The sequence below is a fragment of the Pezoporus occidentalis genome, unplaced genomic scaffold (genome assembly GCF_034315485.1).
Source record: "Pezoporus occidentalis ecotype Australia unplaced genomic scaffold, CSIRO_AGI_Poc_V1 ctg25, whole genome shotgun sequence".
NCBI lineage: Eukaryota > Metazoa > Chordata > Aves > Psittaciformes > Psittacidae > Pezoporus > Pezoporus occidentalis.
Window position 1 is genome coordinate 1,119,353 of NW_026914394.1, and position 27,833 is coordinate 1,147,185.

The 27,833-nt window shown below is 46.7% G+C and overlaps 2 protein-coding genes across 4 annotated transcripts; one reads left to right on the plus strand and one right to left on the minus strand.

Moving 5' to 3' along the window:
- The first annotated feature begins 939 nt into the window (after positions 1-939).
- Positions 940-19,498, plus strand: RAD54L (RAD54 like). 2 transcript variants are annotated; one of them, XM_062623012.1, is made up of 17 exons: positions 940-1,106; positions 2,039-2,158; positions 3,004-3,064; positions 4,825-4,960; positions 5,729-5,798; positions 8,204-8,492; positions 8,942-9,066; positions 10,317-10,467; positions 11,965-12,091; positions 14,158-14,232; positions 14,673-14,803; positions 14,907-15,017; positions 15,151-15,274; positions 15,682-15,760; positions 15,868-16,047; positions 17,345-17,508; positions 18,631-19,498. In XM_062623012.1, the coding sequence occupies exons 1-17, from the start codon at positions 942-944 to the stop codon at positions 18,830-18,832; spliced, it is 2,310 nt and encodes a 769-aa protein (XP_062478996.1). In that variant the 5' UTR covers positions 940-941; the 3' UTR covers positions 18,833-19,498. The 2 variants fall into 2 exon arrangements, with proteins under 2 accessions (XP_062478996.1, XP_062478997.1); XM_062623013.1 differs by lacking the exons at positions 940-1,106; positions 2,039-2,158; positions 3,004-3,064; positions 4,825-4,960; positions 5,729-5,798 and adding an exon at positions 7,674-7,691.
- On the minus strand, positions 19,478-27,406 carry LRRC41 (leucine rich repeat containing 41). 2 transcript variants are annotated; one of them, XM_062623010.1, is made up of 10 exons: positions 27,247-27,406; positions 27,074-27,160; positions 26,471-26,541; positions 24,552-25,704; positions 23,901-24,146; positions 22,855-23,019; positions 22,438-22,536; positions 21,839-21,961; positions 20,895-20,970; positions 19,478-19,930 (listed from the first exon to the last, which is right to left on the minus strand). In XM_062623010.1, the coding sequence occupies exons 1-10, from the start codon at positions 27,332-27,334 to the stop codon at positions 19,696-19,698; spliced, it is 2,343 nt and encodes a 780-aa protein (XP_062478994.1). In that variant the 5' UTR covers positions 27,335-27,406; the 3' UTR covers positions 19,478-19,695. The 2 variants fall into 2 exon arrangements, with proteins under 2 accessions (XP_062478994.1, XP_062478995.1); XM_062623011.1 differs by lacking the exon at positions 22,855-23,019.
- Positions 27,407-27,833: the final 427 nt, after the last annotated feature.

Here is a 27,833-nt window from a genome sequence, read left to right on the forward strand (position 1 = left end):
CTCTTGTCAGCTGCTGAGGGCTTCGGGAGCCCAGGGGCTCCAGAGGACATGCTCCAAGGCCTGTGAGAGGCACATCTTGGTACCACAAGCTGCATGGAAATCTTATTGTGTCTTCCCTGCCTGTCAACGGACAAATTAACTGCATGTATGATGGCTTATTTCATGGGGTTGTTTGGGGCTCCACCTGTGTAGCCAGAAGGAGAATTTAGCTGGCTGCCTCCAAAACACTGTGGCTTGCAGTGTGTAAAATGTCTGTCCTTTAAATTGCTTAAGTGAGTGACAGGTGTAATTTACCATGTCAGCTGTGACAGAAACAGCCTCGCTCTTTCCTGAGGACCAGCCCACCCTTCTCTTTCAACAAAAACCAATCTCCGTTCAGATTGCTGCTTTTCTTCACCCTGAGCTCCCCCAAACACCCTTTAGGATGTACCAAAGGGATTGTCTTTTTGTGCTGCGAGTGCACAGACGGATGTTCGTCCATAATCAGGGCCTTAAGTCAGCCACAAACAGCTAAGTATGTAAAATAACAGAAAACAGTGCACAAGTGCGAGCGTAAAGGGAATGCATCTCCCTTCCCACAGCTCTTTCCTTGGGGTGAGGGGTCCCTCGCCTGCTTCTGTCACAACACCCAGCTTCATTCCTCCTCAACACTCAGTAATTTCACCCCCTTTACCAGAGCCACGAAGTTTTACCCTCAGAACCAGCTCTATTTTTAAGCTCCAGCTCTCATCCCGCAGACTGACACTGACTGGCACTGATTGACACTGACCCCGGCCTCAGCGGAGCCCCGAGCGGATCGATGCGGCTCGGCGCTCGCTTGGCCACGCCTGTCGCTATAGAGAAGAGGCGGGGCGGAGCCGGCCCAAGCGGTTTTCCCGCCTTCGCTGCGGCGCGCGCGCCGGGGCCGTTACGGCTCCCCCTGTGCCCTACGCTGTGAGGCGATGGTGAGTGCGGGGCGGGTTGGGTTGTGGGGTGCGCGGTTCCCCCCTTCCCCGCCGTCCCCTCAGTGTATGTGTGCTGTGCCCCTCCTGCAGAGAAGGAGCCTGGCCCCGAGTCAGCTGGCCAAGAGGAAGGTGGGCGAGGAGGAGGAGTGGCATCCCCCGACGGTGAGTGAGGGGCCCGGGATGTAGCGGGCTCAGGCAGGGTTGGGGGGAGCTCGGCCTTGTTGGGGTACCGCAGTGGGCAGGGGCTGTGGGGTGGTGGAGCTGTTGCAGTTGGCCTGGTGCCTGACTGGAGGTTGTCATCATCCCCCCTCTTCTTCTAGGGGCTGAATAACACGCCACGAGTTTATGCTGTTTTCCTTTCATATCTATGTCTGGCGGGTGTAATTGGTAGAACAACTTCAACATTTACAGGTCGTGCGTTGTGGTTATGGAAAAAGCTATCCCTAGGGGAGCTTCCAAGTGTTCTGTGGGAGAGTTGGTAACTAGGAGTTAGTAAAACAAAGCAATGTTATGGTGCTGTGTTCTGTGACATGCAGGTCAAAGAGTGCTACCTACTGCTTTCTGTGTTAAATCCCTTTTTCTACGCCAGCAGGTGGTTAAAACTGTGCCTCAATCTGAAGAGGAGTGTGTTAAATCAGGACACACATCAATGACTTATTTATCTTCATGCTTTGCTAACTGTTTGAAATCTAAGTTTCAATGTGAGGCCTTTCACCTGCATGACAACAGGTGCTTTGGGAGCCTCTGGGGACTTTAATGTGTTTTGTTCCATGCTATTGACCCTTCCGTTTTTCTCTTTGCTTTTTGGGGGGGACAAGCCTGCCTCAAGGTTACAAGGGGGTAGCTGTTCTCTTATCTAAGAGCATATTTTAACCTTCATGTAGTTAAACTTTAGGTCATCATGACCTTGGTGGTGTTGCTGTCTCTGTCCTTTGGCATTGGGGGTGAGTAATGATTGTGTCTGTTTCGAGGTACTCAGCTGGCTAGATGGCTTTTCTGTGTGGTTAGGTGCTTACTGAGTGTGACAGCAATGCATCTCTCTTCTGGTCTCACCAGGTGCTCTTGAGTTGTTTTGTCTTGGTTCTGTTTTTCAGACTCGGAAGAAGCAGAAGCCTGTCAGTGAGACAGACAGTGCAGAATGTTACAGGTCGCCTTTCCGGAAACCCTTGACTCAGTTGACCAACAGACCTCACTGCCTGGATAGCAGTCAACATGTAAGTGGGTGTTACTGCTGGCACACCATAGCAGGTGGGCTGCATATGGAGCTCATTCATCAAAGGAGTCCAAATGCTTCCATAGGCCCATTTAATCAGAGGTATTGTGGAAGTGCCACACACACTGAGAGACTTTAGGAGAGACCTTTTGCTAGCTCCAAATATTTAATGTTGAAGGAAGTGTGGTGGGGATTATTTTCTGTAATAGAGATCTTGAACAAGATTGTTCTGTGCGGCCTAGGTAAAGGACAGTGCCCAAGGACATGGGTAGCTTGCCACATAGATGGCTCAAGTGCTGTCTGCTTTGCCCAATTCTCTCTGTGCTTCCACTGCTGGAGACCAGGGGCTGGACTGGCTGCTCTCTGATCCAGCATGGATGTTCCTGCAATGACAGCCCAGCTCTTTTACAGGAAGTGAATTGCCTGACTATATTACCAGGGCAGAGGAAAGCAATAGCATTTAAAGAATTGAATAATGCCAGTGGATTTAAGAAGATTGGGGTTATGAAAGATCAATTTCACACATTGGGAAACCCAAAGGAGTAGTTTAAAAAAACAGAACTGGTGGAGGAAATTGTGCTGGTTTGTTAATTTCTTTTGGATATTCTTGAAAATAGTTGGACTTAACGCTTTAATAGGTCGAATAGAGGGACTCGCAGCACTTGGCAAAATCGAGTTCCCAAAACGTCCTGGGCTTGCCTTCCTGAGCAATCTCTGATTTCAGACTTCTTAAGCATGCGTAAGGTGTCCCTGCCCATGGCAGGGGGTTGGAACTAGATAATCTTAAGGTCCTTTCCAACCCTAACGACTATTCTATGATTCTGTGTTTTCTTTCTGAATTCCTAGGAGGCTTTTATCCGCAGCATTTTGTCCAAACCCTTCAAAGTCCCGATTCCAAATTATAAAGGTAAGATGAGGAGGTTTAAGGATTGTCTGTGCTAACTGACTTGGGTAAAACAGATGATGCTCAAGCCTGTCATTTGTATCTGTGGGGATTACTGTTACTTTTTGCACTGATGCATATGTTCCAGAAGTCCTGACTTAATTTTGAAAGAAAAATACTGGCACGTTAGCAAAGTCCTCATATTTCTTACTAGTATTTAGTCTGGATAATCCTACACTTCAGAATTGGATTTTGTATTCTTACTGCTATATATTTGATGTAGTGCCAGAAGATTGTACTGCCTATTACAAATACAAAAACAAGATGAATTCCAAGTTATGAAGGCTTCCCATCTAAATAATACCCTAATGATACTAACAGACAGAAGGCTGTAGGTGAGAAAGAAAGTATGTGCCAGTTTTCTTTCTACTTGGCTTGGTATGTTGAGTCTCAAGGTGATCTTCAAAGCATGGCAGTTTTGAAGTTCAGAGCCTCAGCTGGTTTGAATCAGTGAAACACAAGATCTCAGAAACAGATGGACTTGCTGTGCCCTTCTTCCCCTTCACCCTCCAGCTGAAAAATTCAATTGCAGATCAACTTGTTTCACTCAAACCTTAGTTACAGAAAACATGTCTGTAAGCAGATGCTGACTGAAATGTCACACCCAAAAAGAGTTTGTCAAAGTTAGCTTGTGGAAAAGCAGAACTGTTAGGAGGCTGAAACAGAACTGTAACAGGGAAGCTGCTTTCTGTGACTGTTATCTTCCTTTCTTAATTAGGAGATGAAGCTGTTTCATGTGCTCTCTTCTTGGAGTGTACTCATATTGCCTCAGCTTGTGACACACTCACTTTGCAAGGAGCTTTAGCATTCATTGGCCAAATTGACCCTGCTTGAATCTTTCCAAAGAAAAATCAATCCTGGGAGCACAGTTGGCTGAGTTTTGATGGGAAAAGAGGTTTTATGCATGTTGGTTTTGTGTTCATCTCCATTCCTAAACTGTGACATCAAAATACAATACTAGGAAAAGAAATTCATGGTTGGTTTCTGCTTTTTGCAGAAATTGGCTCCAAGGCCAAACGTGAATATTGCTCAGCAGAGAGCATGTAATACCTTAGAGTAAGTAATGGCAGTATGGTGCTAACTGTGATACTGTAAAACTTCCACTGCTGTTAAAGATCAATTCCTGACCTTGCATAAAAAATACAACTCTGGCTAAGCCTGGGTTAGGTGATCCAAAAAGAGAATTTGACCCAGTATACATTACATGTGGGAATGTATTTACAGAACTGCCAAGACATGTTCTGGAGCCCTGCTTGTCTCTGAAAAGACTGGAACAACAACCTTTAGGTACCAGGAATAGTTCCTATGCCCAGAGAATGCTCAGGGAGATGTGCCTGTCTGTGGTTGGATGTCAATAGCACAGATCCAGGATGAAACCATCAGTTACCTTGTAAGACAACTTACACTCTTGTGTGTCAGCATATGTCATCTGCTGCACCCAGTTGTGCCATTTTGGTGCACCCAATGTGGCAGACAGCCCCATTGCTCCACCTTTGCCTCTGTTCCTTCGTTCTTTCCTGCTGCAGAGCTACCTGCTATGCATTGGCAGAGTGCTGCCAAACAACCACACTGCGTAGGTTTGCTGTCCGCACCAGTTGTGCTTGCATCTCCATTCCAGCACCCAATTAATTCACTGTTCCTAAACATAATCAGACTCTTCTGCAAGTCTCTGCTTTCTTCCAGGAAGAGGTTGTTCTTTGAGTGGTGCCTTTGTTTGCTTTCAGGGCCGCTGGGCTTGCGTGCGCTGGGTATCAAACGGGCAGGGCTGAGGAGTCCTCTCCATGACCCTTTTGAGGAAGGAGCTCTGGTTCTGTACGAGCCCCCACTGCTGAGTGCCCACGACCAGCTGAAAATAGACAAGTGAGTCATCACCTGGCACAAGTGCTTCAGCTCTGACCTTGTTTGTGTAGGGTTTATGTGCTTTCTTCCCAGATGTGTCTGAGCTGGGGTCTAAGCATCAAGGGAAGTTTAGTTCCAAGTATTCTGCCTCTGAATTGGTTCAGACATGGTAACAGTTGAAGGAGTGTACCCATGCTGGATTGTGTTCTTCTTCAGGCTGTTTCCCACTTATCAGAAATTCAAACCTTTGGCAGGGAATGAGTATGCAGACATGGACAAGCTGCTTAGAAAATCTTATGGCTTAGTTGTTAGTCAGGAAACATCAGCATCTAAGGACAAGCAAAGGGAGATGACTGACAGTCAAGTGTTAGACTGCCTAATGGTCTTTACTCTGAAGTAGTACCTTTTGTGCTGCAGTTGTAACTTAAAAAGCTGACTGCTGGATCTTCATGGGCAGAGCAGGGGGTTCCTCTTTGGTAATGCAGTTACAATACTGTTACTGAAACAAGGAAAATAATTATGACTCTAACTGTGTCTCTGGACCACATTCTGCCCTTCCTTTAACTACAGCCCGAATGTATAGTTTCACTGATGTGTTTGATTGTAGGTCAGGCCCCTGTGACTTTATTCTCAAAACTGAATTAATCCATTTTTCACTTTCTTGTTGGCAGTTGCTTTCCTCATGCCACTGGGGAGTCCTCAGTATAGCAGTGAGATTTAAGAAACCTAAACATACGCCATGCTGAGTTCGTTAATCACACTGTTGTCTTCCTTGACTGCCTCCTGCAGGGACAAAGTACCTGTACATGTTGTGGTGGATCCTGTCCTCAGTCGTGTTTTACGGCCCCATCAGAGAGAAGTAAGTTTTCCATTGGGACCTAAGGGTATGGCTGGAGGACTTTTAAAAAGCTGCAGTTCCTCTGCTGGAGTTGTTACCCACCAGCTGTGAGGAGACTAACAGCCTGTGGCAGTCTAAGAGACTCTAATCCGCTGCAGATGCAAAGCGAAACATTTGTTTTAACCATCCTCTTAGAGGTCTGAATGCTGCCGATATTCTCTGTCCTGTGCTGGCAGTGTTGCAACAGTCCTGTTTGTCCTAAAATAATGTGGAAATTTACTCCTTGCTTATGGGCAAGAACTTTCTCTTTTCTTGCCTCTGATCTAGCAGGGTCACAGCACTCGCAGCCCAAACATGATGCTGCCTAATGCACATGTCTTCTCTATAGGGCTGGAGGTCTGGTTAGCTGATAGTGGAAACCAGGGAATTTGTGACCATTGTGGTCACTGGTGCACAGGTCTTGAAAAGTGCATTGGCTGACTTCTGTGGCACTAGTGATACCTTAGGAAAAGACCAGATTCTGCCAGGTGATGGTATCTTGCAGTGTCAGGGGTGAAAGTCCAGTCTTTACTTATCTTGAAGACTGGAGATGCAGCTCTGCTAAGTAGAATTCGGTATGGAATGCGATGGGATATAGTTGTAATAAATTATGTTGCAGCCCAGGCTTGAGTTGGGCAGAGCAGACTGTGTTTTTCTGTCAGCAGAATGAATTAGATCTGTGGTCTCTGAGCCATGAAACACTGAAGCTCATCCCCCTGGTACCATGGTTCCCTACACAGTGTGGAGTAGATTCCTGCTTCATTGTGTATTATTCTGAGACTACCCTTTGTAGGTGTGAGCTGTCTGACCGATGTAGACATGGAATTCACCAGTGGACAGTGCTGAAAAACATATCATAAATATATATAACATCACAATATTAAAATAGTAGGTACTAACCTCCAAATACCTAATGTAGGTATCTAGACTGTTTGAAGTTTGTCACAGATGCAGTATATAATCATTTAAGCCTAGAGGCAGCACAGATGGAAGCTGTGATTGCTGATCTTGCAGGCTAAGCAGGTCAAGCTGGATGTGTCCCTGTATGGGAGATCTTCAGATGGCTCTGAGAGTGCTGTAGGCTGCTCCTAGCAATACTTTTATCTCAGAGTTGGTACTGAACCTGTGACCCAGTGTAATGCTCATCTCTGGCTATATAGCTGGAGGCATTCTGGTTTTGGGTAAGATACTGCCTGCTGGTGCTTTTATCAAGTAACAATAGTTATGTTGGTGTCCTAGGCACAGTGTCTGTTTTTTGAGCTAGATGTCACTGATAAAGCAGTCTCTGTTCTAGTCTGATGAATGAGTCTCTGCCTGCTAAGATTTCTGTGCTGCTTTATTCAGATGATGCTCCCAGGCTGTTGTACAGCCTTGTTCTTTGTAATGTCTTTTGGCCAGTTGCTGGGAGGTCACCTAACTGGATCCCCAGCCAAATGCACTCTTTTAGTCAGTAATGTATTTTTTAATTGTTCAATTGGCTTAAATAAACTTCATTAAGCTGTTGGTAAGGGCCTGAGAAAGAAAAAGGCTTGAAAGTGCAAGTGAAGGTGCTCAGTCTTCCAGTCCTAAATAGTGAAGCACAGAGGGGTGAGTCCACCCAGGTGTGTTTAGGTTGTGTCCCTCACTCCCCGCTCTGTTGACACAAAGCAGGGAGATTGTATGTTCCCAGCATAATGTCCTGTTTTTTTTCCTGACTCTGTCATCACATGATAGAGGAACATTTTACAGAGTCTGTCTGTTTGGTTTTATTTTTCCCCTTTTATCTGCCTTGGTGATGTGTCAGAGCCTAATACGGGGCTAAGCTCTTCTACCATGTGATGTGGGCTCAGCCCTGTGTCTTAGAAGCTAAATCAGCTTTGGACCTTGAGTTCCCAGGTGAGTCATTGTGCTTCTAGACAGAGGTGATGAAGGCTGCTGAGGGTATTCTGGGAGCTAATTGGGCAGCAGAAACAATCCTGCTCACTCTGATTCTGTGTTCTTAGAACTGTCTAATTGAGTTTTGTTAAGATGATCAACTTCTTTGCAGTGATTGATGCAGGTTAGCTGATGGCCTGGGCCTGTCTAGTGCTGCCAAGTGTAGAAATTTCTGGGAATTCATGCCAGAAAGCTAGTTATAATTTTACAGCTAAAACGTAGTAAGATTGTTTGCATGTTATGAGGTACACACTGGCACCAGTAATGTTTCAAACCAGATGTGGCTGCATTTTAGCTGTGTCTCAGGCGACTTCCCTCTGTCTCATTAGAACACACCATGTCCCCAGGGATGTGCTACACAGATTTGCTGTTTGTTGTAGTATTAGTTCTATGTGTTGTGGTAATGAAGCTGTAATGAAGTTGACATTTTGCTGATGCCCCCATACTGCTCTGAGAGAACAATTTTTTGGCAGGGAGTGAAATTCCTCTGGGACTGTGTGACAAGCCGGCGCATCCCTGGGAGCCATGGCTGTATCATGGCAGATGAAATGGGACTGGGAAAAACCCTACAGTGCATCACACTCATGTGGACGCTTCTCCGGCAAAGTCCAGACTGCAAACCTGAAATAGAGAAAGCCATGGTGGTGTCTCCCTCCAGCCTGGTGAGAAACTGGTACAATGAAGTAGAGAAATGGCTGGGGGGAAGGATCCAGCCACTGGCCATTGATGGAGGCTCCAAAGAAGAGATTGACCGTAAACTAGGTACAGAAATGTTTGCGAATGGTGTGGTTGGCTGTCTTTAGGTCAAAATCTTGCATTGGAAGAAGCCTGCAGCAGCTGATGCAAGCATGTCTGAGCTGCCATTATTGCTCAGGAGACTGACAAAAGTCTCTCCACTAACATGTTAAGATTAGGCCCTTACATGTTAGGTGATAGTTGATCTTTTGGAATAATCTGAGTCTAATCATGTGCTTAAGTTAGGGAGGTCCCAGTGCCTCTTCTTTGCTTCAGCCAAAGAAAGGATTGGGCAGAGGTGGGAAGGGGGAATGGAAATGGGGACAGTTGTGGGGAAAGGAACATAAGATACTGCAGAGTATTGAAACAGATTTTCCTATATATTTTAAGGCAGAAGTTTTGACTACAGAGCTTGAACCCTATTCTATTAAATTTCCTCATCCCTCTTGTTTTCTTTTTCCCTTTTCCATCTGAAGTTGGCTTTATGAATCAGCGTGGCCTGCGAGTGCCTTCACCCATCCTGATCATCTCCTATGAGACCTTCCGACTCCATGCTGAGGCACTGCAGAAGGGCAGTGTTGGGCTGGTCATATGTGATGAGGTACAGGAGAATCTTTTGCTGATGTTTTATTCAAGTCTGGGCAGAAATGGCTCTGCTTTCTTGAGCAGGGAGGGCAGGAGGAAACAAGATTTAGTGGTGGGCAGCACCCATTCTCATATTTGAGAGGCTCTGGGTAACTGGCTCATCCATACTGCATGAGCCCAAGCAAGAGAGGGTATTTTCAGGAGCTGAGATAGGGTTAAAATCCAAGTGGTGGTGACTGCGGCTGCTTTGTAGGACCCTGGCAGGGTGGGAGAACCTACTAGAGCCCTCTCAGTGTGAAATATTTAGCAGAAAGGAGGTCCACTGCTTGTTCTCTGACTCTGAAAGAGGCCTTACTCTGTTGGGATGGAAGTGCCCTGGCTCACAGATCACCAGATCAAGTTTTCATTTGTTTCTGCCTTTTCTAAAGTGAGAAGTACTTTTTATTTGACACGGCCTCATGTTCAGCCCACTAATTTTTAACTTGTCTCTGTTTTAAGCAAGAGGTTGGACTGGAGACACCGGAGGTCTCTCCCAACCTAAATGATTCTGTGATTCAGCATGCTCTTGTGTGTAGTGCTGGCTGCTGTCAGCCATTTTATCTGGCTATCTTATTCTGTGCTTGTGGGGGAGTTTGAAGGGCACTTCTGTGGCAGGACCCTCTTCCCCTCTATGAAGTCTCCTGCTTGGGGCAGAGAGGTAGGAAAGCTGGGTGAAGAGTTACCTTGTATGCTGCTTGTTCAAGAAGAGACAGACCTGGCTTGACTCGCTGCTTTGAGTGCTGGATATAGCTTTGCCAAGCCTGTGCTGCCAAGCTCTCCTTTCACACGGCTGAAATGGAGTTGTTTTTTGATTTATCATTCCTTCTATGTGGTTAAAGGTAGTGAGAGCCAAAGATGCTCTGAAGGACAAAATAAACCAAATGCCCTCTGCCTCCTTGAAGTGATCAAAGTGGGGGGCCTCAGCCACTCCTGAGGCATTCTCTGCTGCTAGTTAGAAGGAATTTGTTACATAGCGGTGCCACCCAGTGGTTTGGGTTTGTATTTGCTAGAACACTGCCGAGAGTAGCTTAAAAAGAGCAAGCATCCTCGTAAGTGTAACGGTTGAATATACATACAGCACATAGTCCACTATCAGGAATGGAAAGAGTGATGAGATGCTTTGTAAGAGATTACAGCATATCAGTGTTGATGAGGATGTCCAAGCTGCTTCTCATCAGGGCTACTGTATTTATCAGCTTCATTCCTTTTGTTTTCTCTTTTTCAAAGGGCCATAGACTGAAGAACTCTGAAAACCAAACATACCAAGCTCTCAACAGCTTGAATACACCTCGACGAGTCCTTATCTCAGGCACCCCCATTCAGAATGACCTGCTTGAATATTTCAGCTTGGTGCACTTTGTCAATTCTGGCATCCTGGGTAAGAGGTGAATGTGTGAGAGACATGAAGGAGGGGGAAGTTGCTGGTGAGGCCTCCCCTAGCTACCAGTGCCAGCAAAGGCAGCATCCAAGCCGTTACTGAGAGGAAAAGTTCTGTGCAGATTGGAGACTTCTTCTCCTTCAGTTTGCATCCAGAGAGTCTAGATGACGGTCCCCTTTTCTGGAGGCTGTATATATCTTGTATCCAACGGGAGGCTGAAGTGACTGGTGCAAGGTGGAATGGTGTACCCTGTGACAAAGCTAGGCAACAAAGCCTGAATTTCTGGCATTTGGCCATCCCACTTTCAGATAATCAGAGAAAGCCAAGGGTGATGTCTGGCATATTCGGATTTAAGACTGCTCTTGATTTTTAAAGCAGTGGAGTTATGTGAATATGGGGTTAACTTCATTTGATAGAAAACAGTCCGGAGGAGAGATACTGATAAGTGTGAGTTTTCAGGATCAAAGACAACCTACAATTGCTGGTAGCAGACTGAAATATTCTATCTTTAGTTCTTATATTCTGCTTATGTCTCCAAGCTCTTTTAATTTTAAAAGCAAAGTAGTCTTTGTATCTTCTCCTACATCACTTGATTAGTAGCAGCTCTACTTCTTTCCAATGTGGAACAGCTTGGTTTTGTCGAGAGGTCATTTTTTCTGTCAAGGAATGAAAACAAACCAATCTGTAAATCATTTCCTTGTTGCTGTAATTTGTCACCTATGTTTGTCTTGGGTTGTTGGGCATCAAGTCCAAGAGGCTTCTCATTAATTCTAGCGCATGCACAACTCCAGTTAAACACCATTTGTCAGATTCTTAGTCTTACTAGCAGATTTTGGGACATATTGTTTTCTGTTCAGCTGTTCTGCCCCAACCCAGGGTTTCTCAAGTAAAGGATGGAATGGGGTGGTAGATGTTCTACATCAGTTTTTTCCATGCACTTCAATTTTGGGTAGTTATTACAGGGAACTGATGTGGTTTCCTCTGCCCCCCTGGATCTGTACTTTGGGCAAGACTAGTCTCAGTACTTCCAGTTTGTTCTTTCTGAGGTGAGATTAATACTGTAACTCCTGCCAGCAAAGCTGCATGCATGCAGTAGTAATTTTTCCCACTTTCAGCCTGTGGCCAGTAATAAGCAACTGATTATGGATAATTTTGGAACAGGCACACATAATGCCTGTGCTGTTGTTTGCAAGGACAAAATCTGGGAGTAAAAGTATAGCTCTAATGTGAGCAAAACCAATGTGTGCCTGAGTGGACTTAGATTTAACTAAAATTGTATGATCTTTGGCAGTGCGTTGTTGTTGGAATGCAAGCTGGTTTTCTGCTGTACTCATTTGTCTGCCTTGTTTGAATCTTTCCTGGCTAGAAAGGAAAACAAATTGTGCTGATGGGGCGAGAGTTTATTTTATCTGCTGGGTCCTGTGCTTGTGGTATGTGGGGTACTGAGCAACAGTTATTTAGTAGTAATTGTCATCTTTTAAATTCTGTTTTGTACAGGGACTGCACAGGAGTTTAAAAGACATTTTGAAATTCCCATTTTGAAAGGCAGAGATGCGGATGCAAGTGAAGCTGAGCGACACAAAGGAGAAGAGAGGCTTAAAGAGCTGATCAGTATTGTGAACAGGTGAACTTCATCCCTCTTCTGTTTTGCATGAGCTGTCAGTGTATGTTGGTATCTTTCCAAATTACAGTTGTAGCTTTAATGAATTCTTTTGCCAGTTACTTCTGTTCAGCAAGTGATTGTGAGAAGTATTTATTGCCAAAGAAATCTTTAGTCTGAAAAATAGCACACTGAAACGGCATAGGTAGCTGCAGCCACCTCCAAGCAAGAGTGCTCAGGTACTGAATCATTGACTGTTATGTTTCTGTTTTCTCCTGGGATCTGAATAGCCAGGCAGCATCCTTTTATTTGTGTCAATGTAACTACAGTGTAGACTGAGTCAGACTTGAGATCTGTCCAGCCCAGATGTTGAGTGGCAGATGGAAAGAGTATGAGGAATATCACTCAGTTCTGTTGTTGATTGCCCAAGTCACGAAAGAGTCCAGCTCACACTTTTATAGCTGTATTGGCTGTGTAAGGATAATGGGATTAGACTATGAGTGTCAGAGATGTGACTTTTGATCCCCAAGAAGCACCTCTGTGATGTAAAATTGCTGTCTTATTTCTCTCTGGTTGATTTTTTGGTATATGTTTAAACCTGGTTTCTTTTCTATGCATGGATACAACCAATTTATCCACATCTGCTGGCAATTGCTTGTCTCAAAGAACTCTTACTAGAGACTCTCTTGAATTCTCAGCATTGCTGGTTCGTCTTCATTCTTTTTCTTTTTTAATCTGAGCTTTTGCAACCATCACAAATACAATTCTGCAGCTCATAGTCACGGTAAATTGAATTTCACACCAAGTACAGCCTCTCTGTAGAGACAGCCCTGACCTTGACTCAGGTCTGCTTACAGAAGCCCAAGAGAAAGGAAAGGTTGGGAGGAGAAGAGCTTGTTCCTTCTTGACATGCATTTATTTCTTGTTACAGTTGATGGAAAAGAGGTGTAAAAGTGTGCCAGGAATAGTTATACCTGGCTGTGTTGAGTGAGCTCTGTCCTTTCCTTTGTTGTGGATTAGCCATGATACACAAACAGGAGAGGTAAAGCATGCAAGTAGTAACAGATGAATCTGATGAATTTGGTAGGAATTACAAATAAGATAGTGATGCAAAGATGTGGAATCATAGGTCCAAGGCTGTTAAGGGCCCTGGGGAAGACATCTAATCCATCTTGCTGTAAAGTAGAAGTTGTTAGACCTAAACTGTCCATTACTTAGCCCCCACCCAGCACTAAAGACCTTACAAATTCCCCAGGATGTCTTTGCAGTTAGAAAACGCTCTTAATGCGTAATGTAAATCCTCCTTACTGCAGTTTAAGCCTGTTACTTTTCATCCTACTGCTTATGGGTTTGGAGACCAGATTATTCCTTTCTTTAACAGCCTTTGACAGATTTGGGGGCTGTCATATATCCCTGCTGTTTTTCTCCTATAGATTTCTTAACATATTTATGATGTTTCCTGGCAGAATTGGGTTTCTGCACTTCTTTTTTTATTCTGGTTGCTCAGTTCAGCACTTGTTTTAGTCCCATTCTGCCTTTCCTAAAGTGTGATAGAACTGTTCTGTGAGGCATTTCTAGAGCCCCAAAGGTTATGCCCTTTGAAATCTTGGGCTGGACAATGAACCCGTCTTAGCTGCAAGTGGCTATGAAGTTATTACATGGGGAGCTGCCTGCTTGTACTTTGGGTTAAGTCTGTAGTGTGTGGTGGTTAAATCCTGTCCTCCTTTGCTTTCTGTGCTACTGGTCTGTTGCAGCTCAAGTTGAAAACGAGTCTGAGGAAGAGCTGAGTTTCTCCTGTAGGGGACTGGGCTCTGTTAGGTGAAATCATGCATGATGCCTCCAAATCTCATGAACTAAATTTGGAAGCCTCACAAAGACAGCAGGTTATATTGGGCTCTGTAGCATGGGCTGATGGAACCTCTTAGCACAGTTTTGTGTGGTGGATAGTTTCTGGCCTTTCCCATGTGTTGCACTGTCCCAATTTTTTTGAGATAACAAATGGACTGTGTATTGAACTCATGAGGAATAACAGTGATAAAACAGGGGATTGATGTTATCCAAGCACCTGATCTTATTTTCCCTCCCTCCAGGTGTTTAATCCGAAGAACTTCAGACATCCTGTCCAAATACCTGCCGGTGAAGATAGAGCAGGTGGTCTGCTGCAGGTACCAGAAGGCATATGCTCTGCCTGGGAAATGGGAAGAACAACATAAAGGACTAAGAAGTGGCTAAAAGTCCTCCAATTCTTGTGGTGACTGTGACTACTTCCCTTTAAGAATAAGACTGTAGTCACTGGCAATATGTTGATTTTCCTTCTGAAGCAGGGATGAACAAGCCAAAACTGGTAGTTCTGCCAGCCAGCCTAGTGTGCTCTGGACATCTGTGTACAGCAGAACACTGGGCCATGCAGACTATCTGTAAGCTTCTCTTCCAGCTCTGGGCTGAGATATCAATGCTCTGCCATCAGCCCTGGGGGCAATTCTAGGCTTTCTGTGCTGTAGCTAAAAAAATAATAGGGCTAAAAGGAACACACTTCAGTAGATGAAGGAAAGATGGGGTTGGTTTGGTTGGAGGCTGAGACTGCAGTGCTCTTGGTCTGTTTCAGACTGACACCTCTGCAGGCTGAGCTGTACAAGAACTTCCTCAAGCAAGCCAAGCCAGTGGAGGAGCTGAAGGAGGGCAAAATCAGTGTGTCATCTCTCTCTTCCATCACTTCCTTGAAGAAGCTCTGCAATCGTGAGTTGTTCTACTCATGTAGTAGGTTTGGGGTTTGCACCTTTGGGATTTTTTTGGGGTCTCCCTTGTGCACACCACAGTCTGAGCTCTGTTTGCTCTCCAGACCCTGCTCTTATTCATGATAAGTGTGTGGAAGAGGAAGAAGGTTTTATGGGAGCCCTGGACTTGTTCCCTGCTGGCTACAGCACCAAATCTGTGGAGCCCCAACTTTCAGGTACTGTGGAACTGGACAGTATGAATGTGCTGCCTAACAGTCATGAGACTGTATTTAGTATCTTTTGCCCCTCTAAGGTTTGGAATTCGGGAACTTCTGCTCTAGCTTTCTTCTTTCTTCCCTTTTTATTCAGGAAAGATGCTGGTTTTGGACTATATCCTTGCTGTTACAAAAAGCACTAGTAATGATAAGGTGGTTTTAGTGTCTAACTACACGCAAACACTGGACCTATTTGAAAAGCTCTGCAGGAACAGAAGGTTTGTCTTTGGATTCAGCAAAATGGGATGGGTTGGGGCAAGACTTGGCATCATCTTACCTTTAATCAAACCTTACTGCCAACCACCTAGTTCATACATCATGAGAGAGCTGTTTCAGTGGAAGTTCTAACTCTGGAGCAGCCTGCACTGTAAAAGAAACTGGTTATTTTTAAAGTTTCTATCATTAGGAACTTGTGATTTGTCTTTTACCTCAGACATTCCTGAACTGGAACTAATGTGCCTTGTGCTTTGGCTACTGAGGTCACTCAGCAGAAAAGTTCTGGCCCTCTGCAAAAGCTCTTAAAGCCCAGGCCACTGTTAAAAAGCTTTTGTGAAAGATTTCTCTTTCAAGTAGGATGCTCTAAAGGTTGCAGCAGTCTGATTGTAGTAAATGCTGTGTATTCCAGGTATTTATATGTCCGGCTGGATGGCACCATGTCCATTAAAAAGAGAGCAAAGGTCGTGGAGCGATTCAACAGTGCCTCGGTAAGTAGAACTACCACATGTGAGCAGCTTTCCTGCCAGCATTGAATGCTGTGAGCTAAAAGTATGCCTACCTCTGTAGTTCAATCCAAGCCTGCCTTTTTCCACAGAGCCCTGAGTTTATCTTCATGCTAAGCAGCAAAGCAGGTGGCTGTGGTTTGAATTTGATCGGGGCTAACAGACTGGTTATGTTTGACCCAGACTGGAATCCAGCTAATGATGAGCAGGCCATGGCTCGTGTGTGGCGGGATGGCCAGAAGAAGACATGTTACATCTATCGGCTGCTTTCGGTGAGTCTTACTCCTCCCACCTCCTCAACATGGAGCTCTTGGTGCCAGCCCAGGCTGCAGCTGATGTGATTGGGATCAGAAAGGGAGGAACTCTTTTATGTTGGTGACCAGAACTGACTGGAACTTAATTGCTCCCTGCCCTTAGATATGTTGCTGTGAAAAACCATGAAGGTTCAAACTGGAGGGTTATTGCTGCAGGCCTTCGTTTCTAATGGTGACTGGATTCTCAGAAATAGAAATAAAAGTGGCTTTCCAGACAAGATGCTACTTTGATGTCATTTAGGCATCTGAGTTATTTAATTTTGTGGGGTGTCTGATGCCAAAGTTGCTGTTTTCCAGTCTGGCTGCAGTCTGTTTTGGTTGGGTGTATGTGTACTTAATAAATGATTCCCAGAAATACAGCAGCTTTTGGAATAGGGCTGCCAGTTAGCAGGTGGAGTAGCTGCTCTGTACAGGAAAAACACAGAGGAGACTAATCTTGCTTCTTGAATGCTTTGTCCAGCAGTGCCAATAGTGATTACTGCTCAGAACAGTCCCCTGTCTGCCCTTGTTCACCTTCACCTCTCATTAGTTCAGACTCTGTTTTTTTGTTTTGGTTAGTTTTTGGTTTATTTTGTAAGCTTGTGTTCCTTTGATCAATTATTAATTTACTTTGACAAAACACATACTCTGTCTCTTCTTTTTCTCTGACCTGGCTGCACCTGGAAGCAGGTTGCTCCTTTGCTTTTAGAACTACGAAACTGGTCTGCAAATCATGACTAATCACCCCCTCCTTTGTATTACCTCTGTTTGCAAAACAGACATTTTGCTCTTTTAAGTTTTTGTTTTAACAATATAGTGTACTGTACTGGGCTCTCTGCACAACTGTTCTAGAAGTAGGCATCTCCCTCCAGACAGCAAGGGTGAACCAGCAAGTACTGCTGATGTGCCTCTCACCCAGGGCAAGCCCTTGTTTTCTGGGAAGAGATTGTATTTGGTTTGGTTTTAGTTTTTTGTCATGAGTGGCTATAGCTGCTCAACTTCTTTCCCTTCCTTCCTGTCTGCACAACCCAGTGCAGTGTGTGAGCTCCAGCCACAAGCAACAGCTTCACCTCTTCTTTATCCACATTTCTGTTGAATTACTCCTGTAACCACATGAAATGTGGCTAGAGTGCAGTTAGTAAAACTTGCCTGTCACCTGGATTAGTCTGGCAAGGCACTGGGTGGTCCTGACAGCTTAATGGTGTTTGATCTGGGACACTTTCCCTTTAACACTAGTGTCCCAACTGTGCTTCATCTCTGACTATCTCTCCTGTAGACGGGGACCATAGAGGAGAAGATATTCCAACGCCAGACCCACAAGAAGGCCCTCAGTAGCTGTGTGGTGGATGAGGAGCAGGATGTAGAAAGGCATTTCTCACTTGGGGAGCTAAAGGAGCTCTTCACGTTGAATGAGTCCACCACCAGTGACACCCATGACAAGTGAGTATGCTGAATAACTAATGGCTAGGGTCAGCAAAGAAAACCCCTCAGTTTGGTCAGTGATTCAGGTGTTCCTCAGGGAGCAGGAGAAAGAGAGAGAGAGAGGGCCTCTAGTGTGTCTCTGCTTCTCAAGCTGTTAACCACTTAGACATGAGCACTTTCTTGCTGTCCTCCCTTCCTGTTGTCTTAGAAAAACTGTGCTGGCTGGACAAGTGAGCAAATTATCTTGTTGCTACCTGTGTTTGGAGGCTGTAAAATACTGCAGCTAATGAAAACAGGAATTGATCAGAGCTGTTCAAATCGGTGGACCTCAACTTGGTCCTTCTTTGCTGCTCTCTTCCTGGTGGTTTGTGATCTCCAAATGCTGAATTGCTTCCACTGCCAAGGTTAATCCATGAATTCATGAGGCCAACCCAAGTGCTTTTCTGGGGACTAAAAGAATCCTCTTCTCCATCATCTGCCTTTTTCCCCCACCTCTGAGACCTGTGATATTGTAGCCACCAGAAAGAGGACAGGGAGTGCAGGAAAATGCTTCACTGCAGAAGTTAAGATTCTTAGTTCAGGCAAGAAGTGAAGAGGATTAGTTTTAAGCTGACTCAAAGCTTAGCTCTGTGGGGGTATCTTGTCTGCATGGCAACAAGCCTTGCTGGCAGGGCTGCTGCTGTTCTGTCTCCTTATGTAGTAGCTCAGTAGGGCATCTCCAAAACAGCCTGAGCACAACCCATGGCTATGGTGGAACCAGGATGGAGTGTTTTGGAGCATGGTGTGCTCTCTTGCACATGGGAAGTCTGGCACAGGGCTAAGGTGTTAGTAGGAGGGGTGTTCACTTGAGATCTGCTCTAAGCAACATCCCTCATCATAACTAAGCATGGAGGGGGGAGGGTGCTACAAAAACCAGAACCCCAGGATTTCCAAAAGATACATCATTCCTTATGTCACATGGCTGTGTTTAAATGAAATGTGGTAATAATTAATCCTGTCCAAAAGTCCAGTTGCCAGTGTTGCAGGTGGAGGGGAGTCAATCCCAGTGTTAATGAACTGCATTTCTGCATTTTTTTAAACAGCCTGTGAGCTGAAGAAGTGGAGGAATTTTGCACTGATCTTGCACTGCCTCTGTTACAGGATCAAGTGTCGTCGTTGTGTGAACGGCCACCAGGTCCGACCTCCTCCTGAAGGGTCTGACTGCACCTCTGACCTCTCCCAGTGGCACCACTGTGCTGACAAGCGGGGGCTACAGGACTCTGTGCTGAAGGCTGCATGGGATGCTGCTGTCACCTTCACTTTTCATCACCACTCCCATGAGGAGCAGAGAGGGATCCCCTAACAGGAGGTTACTGTCCCCTGTGGGGGCAAGGGCAGGCTGCTGTGGCAGTCTACCCCACTTTAATCCCTTTCAAGGAAAGGGGCAGCAGGTAGCAGTACATGCTAGACTGTTCTGTAGCAGAAGGGCATGCTGAGAGGCTGGAAGGCTCTCAGCATTGCTGTCTACTGCAACAGCAAGGAGTCAGTGGCTTTTCTCTGTTGTGGGTATTACGCATCTGAGAAACAGCCTCTGGGAACTGAGAATAACTGGACCTGGTGTGTTTGATCAGGTTCAGCCCTGGTTCTCAAGCTGTTGGTGTCTGTGCCTTCTACTCAGCCAAGTTTTGTCTTCAGGTTTAAGTTAAGCCTGGAGTTTCATAGTACTTGATGTGCACAGTCATGCTGTTCTTGACAGCTATGGCTCAGAGCTGCCTATCAGAAACTTGCAGGATCCATTTCTTTTGTGAAATGTGAACCTTATTGATTACTCAGGAACAAGAAGATTTGTACAAGGGGAAACAATTGCAGCTTGTGTCAAACATTTGGCCTGAAAGATCATGCATGCAGTATTAAGGTAACTCCATTTCTAAAACCACTTGTTTTTTTATGGGCAGGATCCCCTGATCTAGCAAAGTGTTTTAATTCAATCATATTACATACCAGTAATAAATCACACTTTGGTATATTATGGGTCTTAGTTATATTTTTGTTATAAAAATGTTACAAAAGAACAAACTATTCAAAACCTCTGTAAAATGCCTGCAGATGTTGGAGGGGGCAACATGACTGCAAACAAACAGCAAGCTACTTGGCCAGGGACTGAACTGCTTAGTTCAAACTGTTCAGTTTTCTCCCACTCCTGCATCCGTTGGTCCTGCACCACTATCACATAACACTGATGTAATCAGCAAAGGCCTGGGAGGAGTCCCACGAGTCATTGACCACACTGCACACAGCTTTGAGACGCCGAAGTGCTTCTTGAGCTGTTTCAGCATCCTGGTCCAGCCAATTCTGGAAGAGGCGAAGGTGTGTGAATTGTATTTGTCCCCCTCTCTGCTGGATGTAGCCTTCCAGCTTCTTTGTGAACTCCAGGAGCCCATCAGGTTTGATGCAATTTGAGCTTTCCAGGGAAAGAAGCACAAAAAGAAGTCATTAAGAGTCTAGGCTATAATTTGAGCAGTTTAAATCACTGTTCCTTGTAGTACCTGCTGTTCTTGTTGAACAGTAAAACTGAAGCACAGCACTATGAAAGGCTGGAAGCTTTTTAAAACTAAGGTGGTAACCACTATCAAGTTAAATTCAATATCCTGGCCTCCTTTATGCTGACTGAAGTAGACTTAACTGTGGCCTTAAAATGCTGCTGGACCCAAGCTGCTGGTTAAGTGGTGCCAGAAGCATTGCAGTCTCACAGCAGCTGTCAACTGCCTGGTCCAACCTACAGGCCTCAGCAGTAAGTAATCATTTATCTCTTCCTTATAAGGAAATTGGGAGAGCATGTGTCAGGTCCTGGGGGTTTCTAGGACATTAACTTATTTCCCCTGCATAGATGTGTAAATAAATATGAAGTTGCATGATGAACTTTATCTTGGGAAAGGCCAGTGGCAATCAGGATTCAAAGCAGCTGAAGGAGCGGCCATGGTTAAACTGTCAAGCCTATGTACTCAGCAACCTCAGCCTTCAGGCTCAAGAAGAGAGAAACAGTTCAGCTGGAAGACCAAAGATGATTAAAAGAATGCAGAGGCATTCACAGGCCCTGACAGGGGCAATGGAAACAGAGCTGTTCGTGCTGATGCCCAAGAATAAATGTACACAAGGATGCAGGAAGTGCGTGCAGCAGCCTCCTAAGGGAGCAGCAAACCAAAGCTGCTTTTATGGAGTTTTTTGACTCATTTATAGAAGTGACAATGAGATGTCTCAAAGATGCTGCAGATCCCTGAGGTTGTATGTACCCATTGAGGCATTCTCTAAGCTTTTCTTGGGCATGCGTTCCAATGAAGAAGGCACAAAACCATTCTCCTGCTCTCTGAGCCTAGTTCAGCTCTAGCCCTCCTGAAACAAATTCAGTGCTAGGAGCAGCAGAATACCTGACATCCAGCTGGCAAAGAGAAGAGGAGGAATCCTCAGAGAAAATGTCCGCAAGGGCAACCAGCCTGTGATTCCCTAAGAGGGGAGAAATGTGGGTGTTAGATGCTAACATTTAAATGGCTACAGGGCTGGATAACAGTGCAGAAAGAAGGTCGTAAGCATGTGCACACAGGGCTCATCTCTGCACCCTCAGTTTGTTCTCAGTGGCCAAAAGTGAGTTCACCCCTCAAAGCAGTGTTCAAGGCAACAGAAACATTTGCTCATAGAGCAGTCTGTTTCAGTAGAAAAATCCTGGGTTTGTTTTAAAAATGGCCAAAATTACAGGGTTAAACCTGTAATTTAGAAATTAAGTGTACTTGGGTGGTCCCAAGTTTTCCTTCTTCAGGTCATTTAAAAGAACAGAAAACAGTATTCTGGGTTTACATGAAATTTACTTCTCAAAATATTTCTACTTGGCCTGTGATCCCAAAAGCCTATCATTTCTGTAAATTCATTCCACTTCCTCGACACAAATCCTTCCTTTACTTGTTCCCATCCCTCTAGTGGCTGCTAACAGCTTTTAAGGCACAAAATGCCCAAACTCGGGCAAAACCTGCACTGCCTTATTCAGAGGTGCATCTGCTGCTGGCTGTGTTCCTGCTAAAGAGCCTGGAGCAGATCAGAGTCCAGACAAAGCTGGAGTCCTGCTGAGACTTGCTTTTGATGCAGAGAAAAGCAACCACAGTGCCAGCACAGCACCTGGGCTCCTGGTACACTGCTGAACACAACTGAAATTCAGCCTTTAAAAATGAACTCAGGACTCCTTATTTTGTGAATTAAATCCATTCTGTTCGTGTGTGTTCAGCTCAGCACTGAGGTCACCAGCTAGCAATGGTCCTAACTCCAACCCTGAAGTTATCTCTGAGGACTAGCCTTAAGGTCAAGGCCCCATAGCAGTACTCACCAAGGCGATTCCCAGGCAGTTTCAGACTCTTCAAAGCTGAGTTTCTTTTCACTGTATTAATTATTTCTGACAAAAACTCGGTAGTAGAGCTTTCAAATAGCCGGCAGAAGGAAAATGTGATTTCTAGGGAAGAAATTGATTGACAGTACATGTTAGTACTCCCGGTGTGCTTCATTATGCCATAATTACATCCTGCAGACAGCTCCAACCCCTAATCCGTATGCAAGAACAAAGCTTCCCCAGCAGTGGGTTGCACACAGCAGCACAGGAAGAGAGCAGAGATCACACCCAGGGAATGGCTTTGCCAGCTGACCCAGTTAAAGGTGGATGTGCTCTGCAGGTTAAATATCTTTGGTTTATAGCCAAGACTATGGACTCATCTCTCCAGCACACGACAGCTTTGCAGCTGCTCCTCTCTGCCCTGCTGGCACAAAGAACTAGATGTGTTCCCACTCTGCTAAGAGCTACAGATCTGTTCCAGGGACAGTGACATTTGGCTAAACTTTACACATCTAAAGATCACCTCTTAAGCACCAGCCAGGCCAAAGCAGTCACCTGCAGCATCCTTCCAAGCAACAGCACCCAGGATTTTCCTGTACCTTGCAGGATGGGATCCTGAAGCAAAAGCAGAACTTCTTTCTGGTGCTCAGCGAGGTTCACATCATGAAAGCTCAGTTTCTTCAAATTTGGATTACACTCTGAAAGCAAAACAAGTTCTCAGGTAAAGTACTCTAGGTCACTGGGATAAAAAGACCCTGCCCAGAAACTGAGTTGGTCTGTGGATAATTTGTGTGGGATTGTGGGGGACTCAAAAGGAACCATCCTGCTGTGCAGGATCATTCACATCCGCAGCACAGAAAGTGGAATGGCTGATGCCCACTTCCTTTTCTTGGGAGACTTCAAGGATGCTGACACTGAAGAAATGGACCCACCCAAGCTGGCTTCATGCTAAAGGATGGAAGATCCCAGCAAGGAAGCTACTCTGTGTGTCACAGTGATGCAGGTGAGCAGAGTACCTTTGAGAGCCTCCAAAAGGAGCCCAAGCTCCTGAGAAGAAGGCAGTGTAGCACTGTCAAGGGACAACTGCTGGAGGGACTTTGATGCCTTGAGCACTGGCAGCAAGAACGAGGTGTGCAGAGGTTCCCTGGGGAATCGGATCTCCAGCTGCTCCAGGCAGCTCTCTAGGGAAAGAAAACCAAACAACAATGAAAGAGCTTGGCCTGGAGTGCCTGTCTTTAGTGTAGCCAGGTCTGTATACCTGACCCAGCTATCATTTAGGTTGGTAGAAAGTGCCTGCGTGATGCACCCTGCCCTCGATGGGGGGGGGGGTTAGAGCTTGATGGCAACTCAATCCTATGGTAATGTACGTTACTTCAGGCTCATTTCAGGACTCCCACCATGCCACAGGGCCACCAATTTCTACTGTGTTCTGGCAGTAAAACTGCTTGAGAAAAGGTCACACTTCATCCACAAACCAGTCAGTGACTTCCCAGAGCACAGCTCTTCCCTGACCCCACTCCATACTCGCTCAGACTTTCTCCATGGCTTTTCTGGTCATTCCAGGGCTAATGAGGGTGATGGGAGACCTGTGAACTGAGAATACACCTCTATAGCTCCCAGACTGCAATCCAGAGGCTTGGGCAGTTCTTTGCCATCACCTGTGGTATTGTAACAATCAAAAGATGCTTTCCCTCTGCTGAAGCTCTGTCTAAGACTTAGAGCCTCACAGTCAATAGGAGCAGAAGCTCCCAACCAATTCACAGATTTTGTGGGACACACTCCCCATGGCTACGTGGACAGTAGGCTATGACTAGCCCTGTACAAAGCTGCTGTTGCAGCAGGTTAGCCTACAGCAACAAAATGCTTTGTCCAAGACTCAGGCTCCACAGAGCATGTCACAGACTGGAAATGACAAACTGCAACACCATCTAAATCAGCAAGGTGAGGCTGTAATTGCTTACTTACACATCACTGTAAGTGTACAGTTCAAATCTATGTGCCAAGCCTTATGGCTCTATCTGCCTGCCACATCCTGGCCATCACTCAGAATGCTGATTCCTACCTGGAATTTCTACCTCACTGCAGGTTGGATTCCCCTCTGGCCTGTTCCCTTCCAGCTGGTTTTTGAGGTCGAAGCTGACTGAGAGCGTGCGGAGCTGGGGAGAGGCGCTCAGGATGCAGCAAACAAGCTCCATGCAAGGCATGTGGGAGAAGATGTCGCTCACACGCAGCACGTGGAGGTGGCAGTCCGAGTGGCGGGACAGGGCCCGGAGTGCTGAGAGGATGCAGGAGATGTTAGCACCCAGGCCTGGAACAGCATTTGTACAGAAAGGTGTTAGCTGTGCCCATGCAGGCACCAATGCACACACAGCTGGCACTGCACCAAAGGCCAAGCAACCCAAGTGAAAGGCTAAACACACAGACTGCTTTATACACACGTTCTTAAAGCTAGACTGTGTATATGGGAGATGGAGATTTGGCTCTTCCCTTTGCCCTCTCTCAATGGTAAGCACAAGGCCCAGGGCTGTGCTGGGGCAGAAGGGCACCATTCTCTCCCTCAAGCAAGTCCTCACACTCAAACATTTCTACCGATGCCATTCTCAAGATCAGGTACCAATACTCTTACAATGCCAATCCAGTAAAAAAATCCAGGTAAACCCAAGCAGTACATCAGCCCAAGGCTGGAAGGAGGCAGCCTGTTCACACCACTAACCGTTGTAAGACAGAATCAAGTTTTCCAAAGACACCCAGGAGCTCAGCAGGTTACTCAGAGTCCGACATGTCTCCCCAGTCAAAGGAATGGAGAACAATTCCAGCGTGGACACGCTTCGGAAGCGGTGAGCAGCTTTCAGAGAAAAGATCCCAGCAGATCCTCCTCTTTTCTTACAGCCAGCATGGCCATGGCACGGGGATCCTGAGGAGGAACTAGTCCAGTTCTCAGCGTTTTCTCCCTCTGTGGCACTGTTTTTGTTGAGTAACCCTGAATTATCCTCTTTAGCAACAGTGAAAACAAAATCATATAGGTCTTCTGAGTCGGCATGTGGTCCCCTGCTTCGTCTGAGGCAGCGACGTTTCTTCCCCACAGCAGATTTTAGTCGTCTGCGTGTCTTTCGAAGAACACGCTGACAGGACGGCTGATCTGAGATGCAACAAGAACCTCCCTCAACGCTGGTGTGGTCACAGGGCACCTTGCTGCTTGCCTCCTCACACGCTCGGTAATGCAGAGGAGAACTTGAGAGGACAGAGTTCAGATAAGCATCAGCCCCACACTCATTCACCTCAGTGTCAGCCTCTTCTGGGGCACTGGGGCATGCCCTCTGGTTCTCATCACTGCTCTGCTCCCTCTCATCATAACAGCTCCTCTCTGCTTGTGCTCGTGGCAGCTCCTGGCTTTGGGCTTTGCCCTCCTCTCTGCAAAGGCCACACAGGCTACTGTGATACATGAGGGCATTGCCCGAGCGCCAGAACCCAGCACTCATGCTCAAAATGAGAACGAGAAGAACTGTGTCGGGAACAGGCCAGGAATACATGGACACTTGGCTGACAGAGCCATGGTGAATCAGGCGGTGAAGAAGTAAAACCAGCGAACACCTGATGGACTGGTCGGAGGAGAGGAGGTGCTGGAACTTCAGGATCCGCAGGGAGCCAGCCAGGTTTTCAAGCACCTTCTGGTTGTGCTCAGCAGTGAGCTCCACCGCACCCTGCAGCATGTTGCAGAGGGTAAGCTGGGAAACGTGCGGGGAGCTGTGGAGCAGCGGGGAGAAGTGATGGTGATGGAGGCGCCAGTCAGAGGAGACATCCAAGACACCGTGAAGAACATTGGAGAAGAACGTTTCAAGGAACTTCTTCCTCCAACAGGTTATACTCTGCAAATAAACAACAGGGACATGTTAACAAAGACACATTTTTTTCTTCATTCTTTTTAAGTTAAATTACTGCTCTCTGCTAACATGGTAAATGTGGTGTCCAAAAAACCCTGCTGCTAGCACAACCTGTCTAGTTCTCAACATCCTTCCTAAGCGTACCTGTTGAAAAAACAAGTTACTCCCATCGCTCTCACCTCATCCTGCTTCTGGCCAAATTTAAACACATGGTGGTTTGAAGCTAAGCCATTGGTTTTGCTTATCAAAAACCATCATCAGGAATTTTATTCCCAACCATCAATTTATAGGCTGTGATTAAGCTGCCTGATAATGATTGTTTTGTGGTGCTGGATCAATAAAGCTGCCTCAGTTTACCTAGGCAAAGCCATTCTCCCAAACTGAGTCTTCCCTAAGTATTTCTCTAGTGCTTTCTGAGACATCAGCACAATTTTTGCCAGTGTAGGTGTAAGCATGATATCAAATACTGGTTTTATCCCATATCCCTAAGAATTACATCTCTGAAGACAGGATTTATTCTTTGGTCAAACTCGCTGTTGTGAGATGATGGGCACGGTTGCACACTACAGCCCCTTTTATGAACCCCATTTCCAAAATGATTGTACTACCAGGGTCATGCCTTGGTCCAGAGCTCTACAAGTTCCTAGAAACAAGCACCAGCAATGGCTTGGAGGCGGCCAGCAGCACCATCGGGCTTAGAACACAGGGTGCCAGCCTTGTGCCCCTTCTCCCACCGGCAGCGTTTCCTCACCTCCGAGTTGGGCGGCCTGGTTTTCATCACATCATCCCACAGCTTGCGCCAGATGGGCTGCGTCGAGAGGCCTGCGGGACAACAAGAAGCAACCAGGCGCTGTCACCCCTGCTCCGCACCCCAGTGCCCTGCCTCAGAGCCCGCAGGGCAGGCGAGGGGCAGCATTGGGGCAGACCCCTGCAGCGAAAGGACGGTGCTTTGCGGTGAGGGGATGAACACCCACCGCCTTTCATGGGATGCGAGTTAAAACCAGCAGGGTTTGTGGATCCCCAAAAGGAGCGCTTACAGCAGCACCCACACGCCTGCATGAACCCTGCCCGGGGATGGGACAGGGCTCAGGCTTTTGGACACAGGGAGTATCCAAGCCCCGCTGGCGATGGTGGCAGGGACTGTGCTCTGCGGTGCCCGCCACCCTGCTGAGGCGCTCACCCCTCTGGCCCAGGGCTCCCATTTCCAGCCAGGAGGGTTCTGTTTCTCCACAGCAGGTTCCTCCCTGCAGCCGGGGGTCGCTCCGGTGTGGGGCTCATCCCCGCAGCCCGGGGGGACCCCTTCAGTGTGTGTATGAGGGGGATTTGTCCCTCGCACCCCTCAGGGGTCTGTCACCTGCTCTCTGTGCTGCGCCCTCAGCCCGCTCGAGGTGGAAGACGGTGAGAAGCGGCAGGAGCCCCCGCAGGAGATGTCCGGGCAGCGCTGTGGAGAGCCACAGGGAGACGGCGGCAGAGTGCGCGCAAGCCCCAGGCCCAGCGCCCCTCCGCCCCGCGCCGCCCTTGCCTTACCCCAGACGTCCCGCTCCAGAGCCGCCATGCTGCGGCTCACGGCCGTCGCGCTTAGCGAGAACAGACTGCGCGGCCCCTCCGCCGCCATCGCCCCTCTCACTGCTGCCCCACCGCCGCCATCTTGCGGACGGACACGCCCTCCCTCCCTCGCGTTGTCGCCGCCATCTTGGGAAGGGACATACCCTTCCGCCATCTTGGGAGGAGGAGGAGGAGGAGGAGGAAGGAGCGGGCGGCCATGCTGGGGAGGTCTAGTTGAGCTGGAGCTGGCTCAGGGGCGACCCTGTCGCTTTCTAGAGCTAACTGAAAGGCTAGAGCCAGGAGGTTGCTGGTGTCTCCTCCCTCGTAACAAGAGGTAACGGCCATAAGCTACGCCAGGGGAGGTTTAGTTTGGATGTTAGGAGCAATTTCTCCACCCAGAGGGTGGTCAGGTGTTGGAACAGGCTGCCCAGGGAAGTGGTGGAGTCACTGTGGAAGTGATCGAAAAACACGCACATGAGTCCCTTAGGGACATGGTTTAGTAATGGACATGGCAGTGCTGGCGTGACAGTTGGAACTGATGATTTTAAGGGTCTTTTCCAACCTAAATG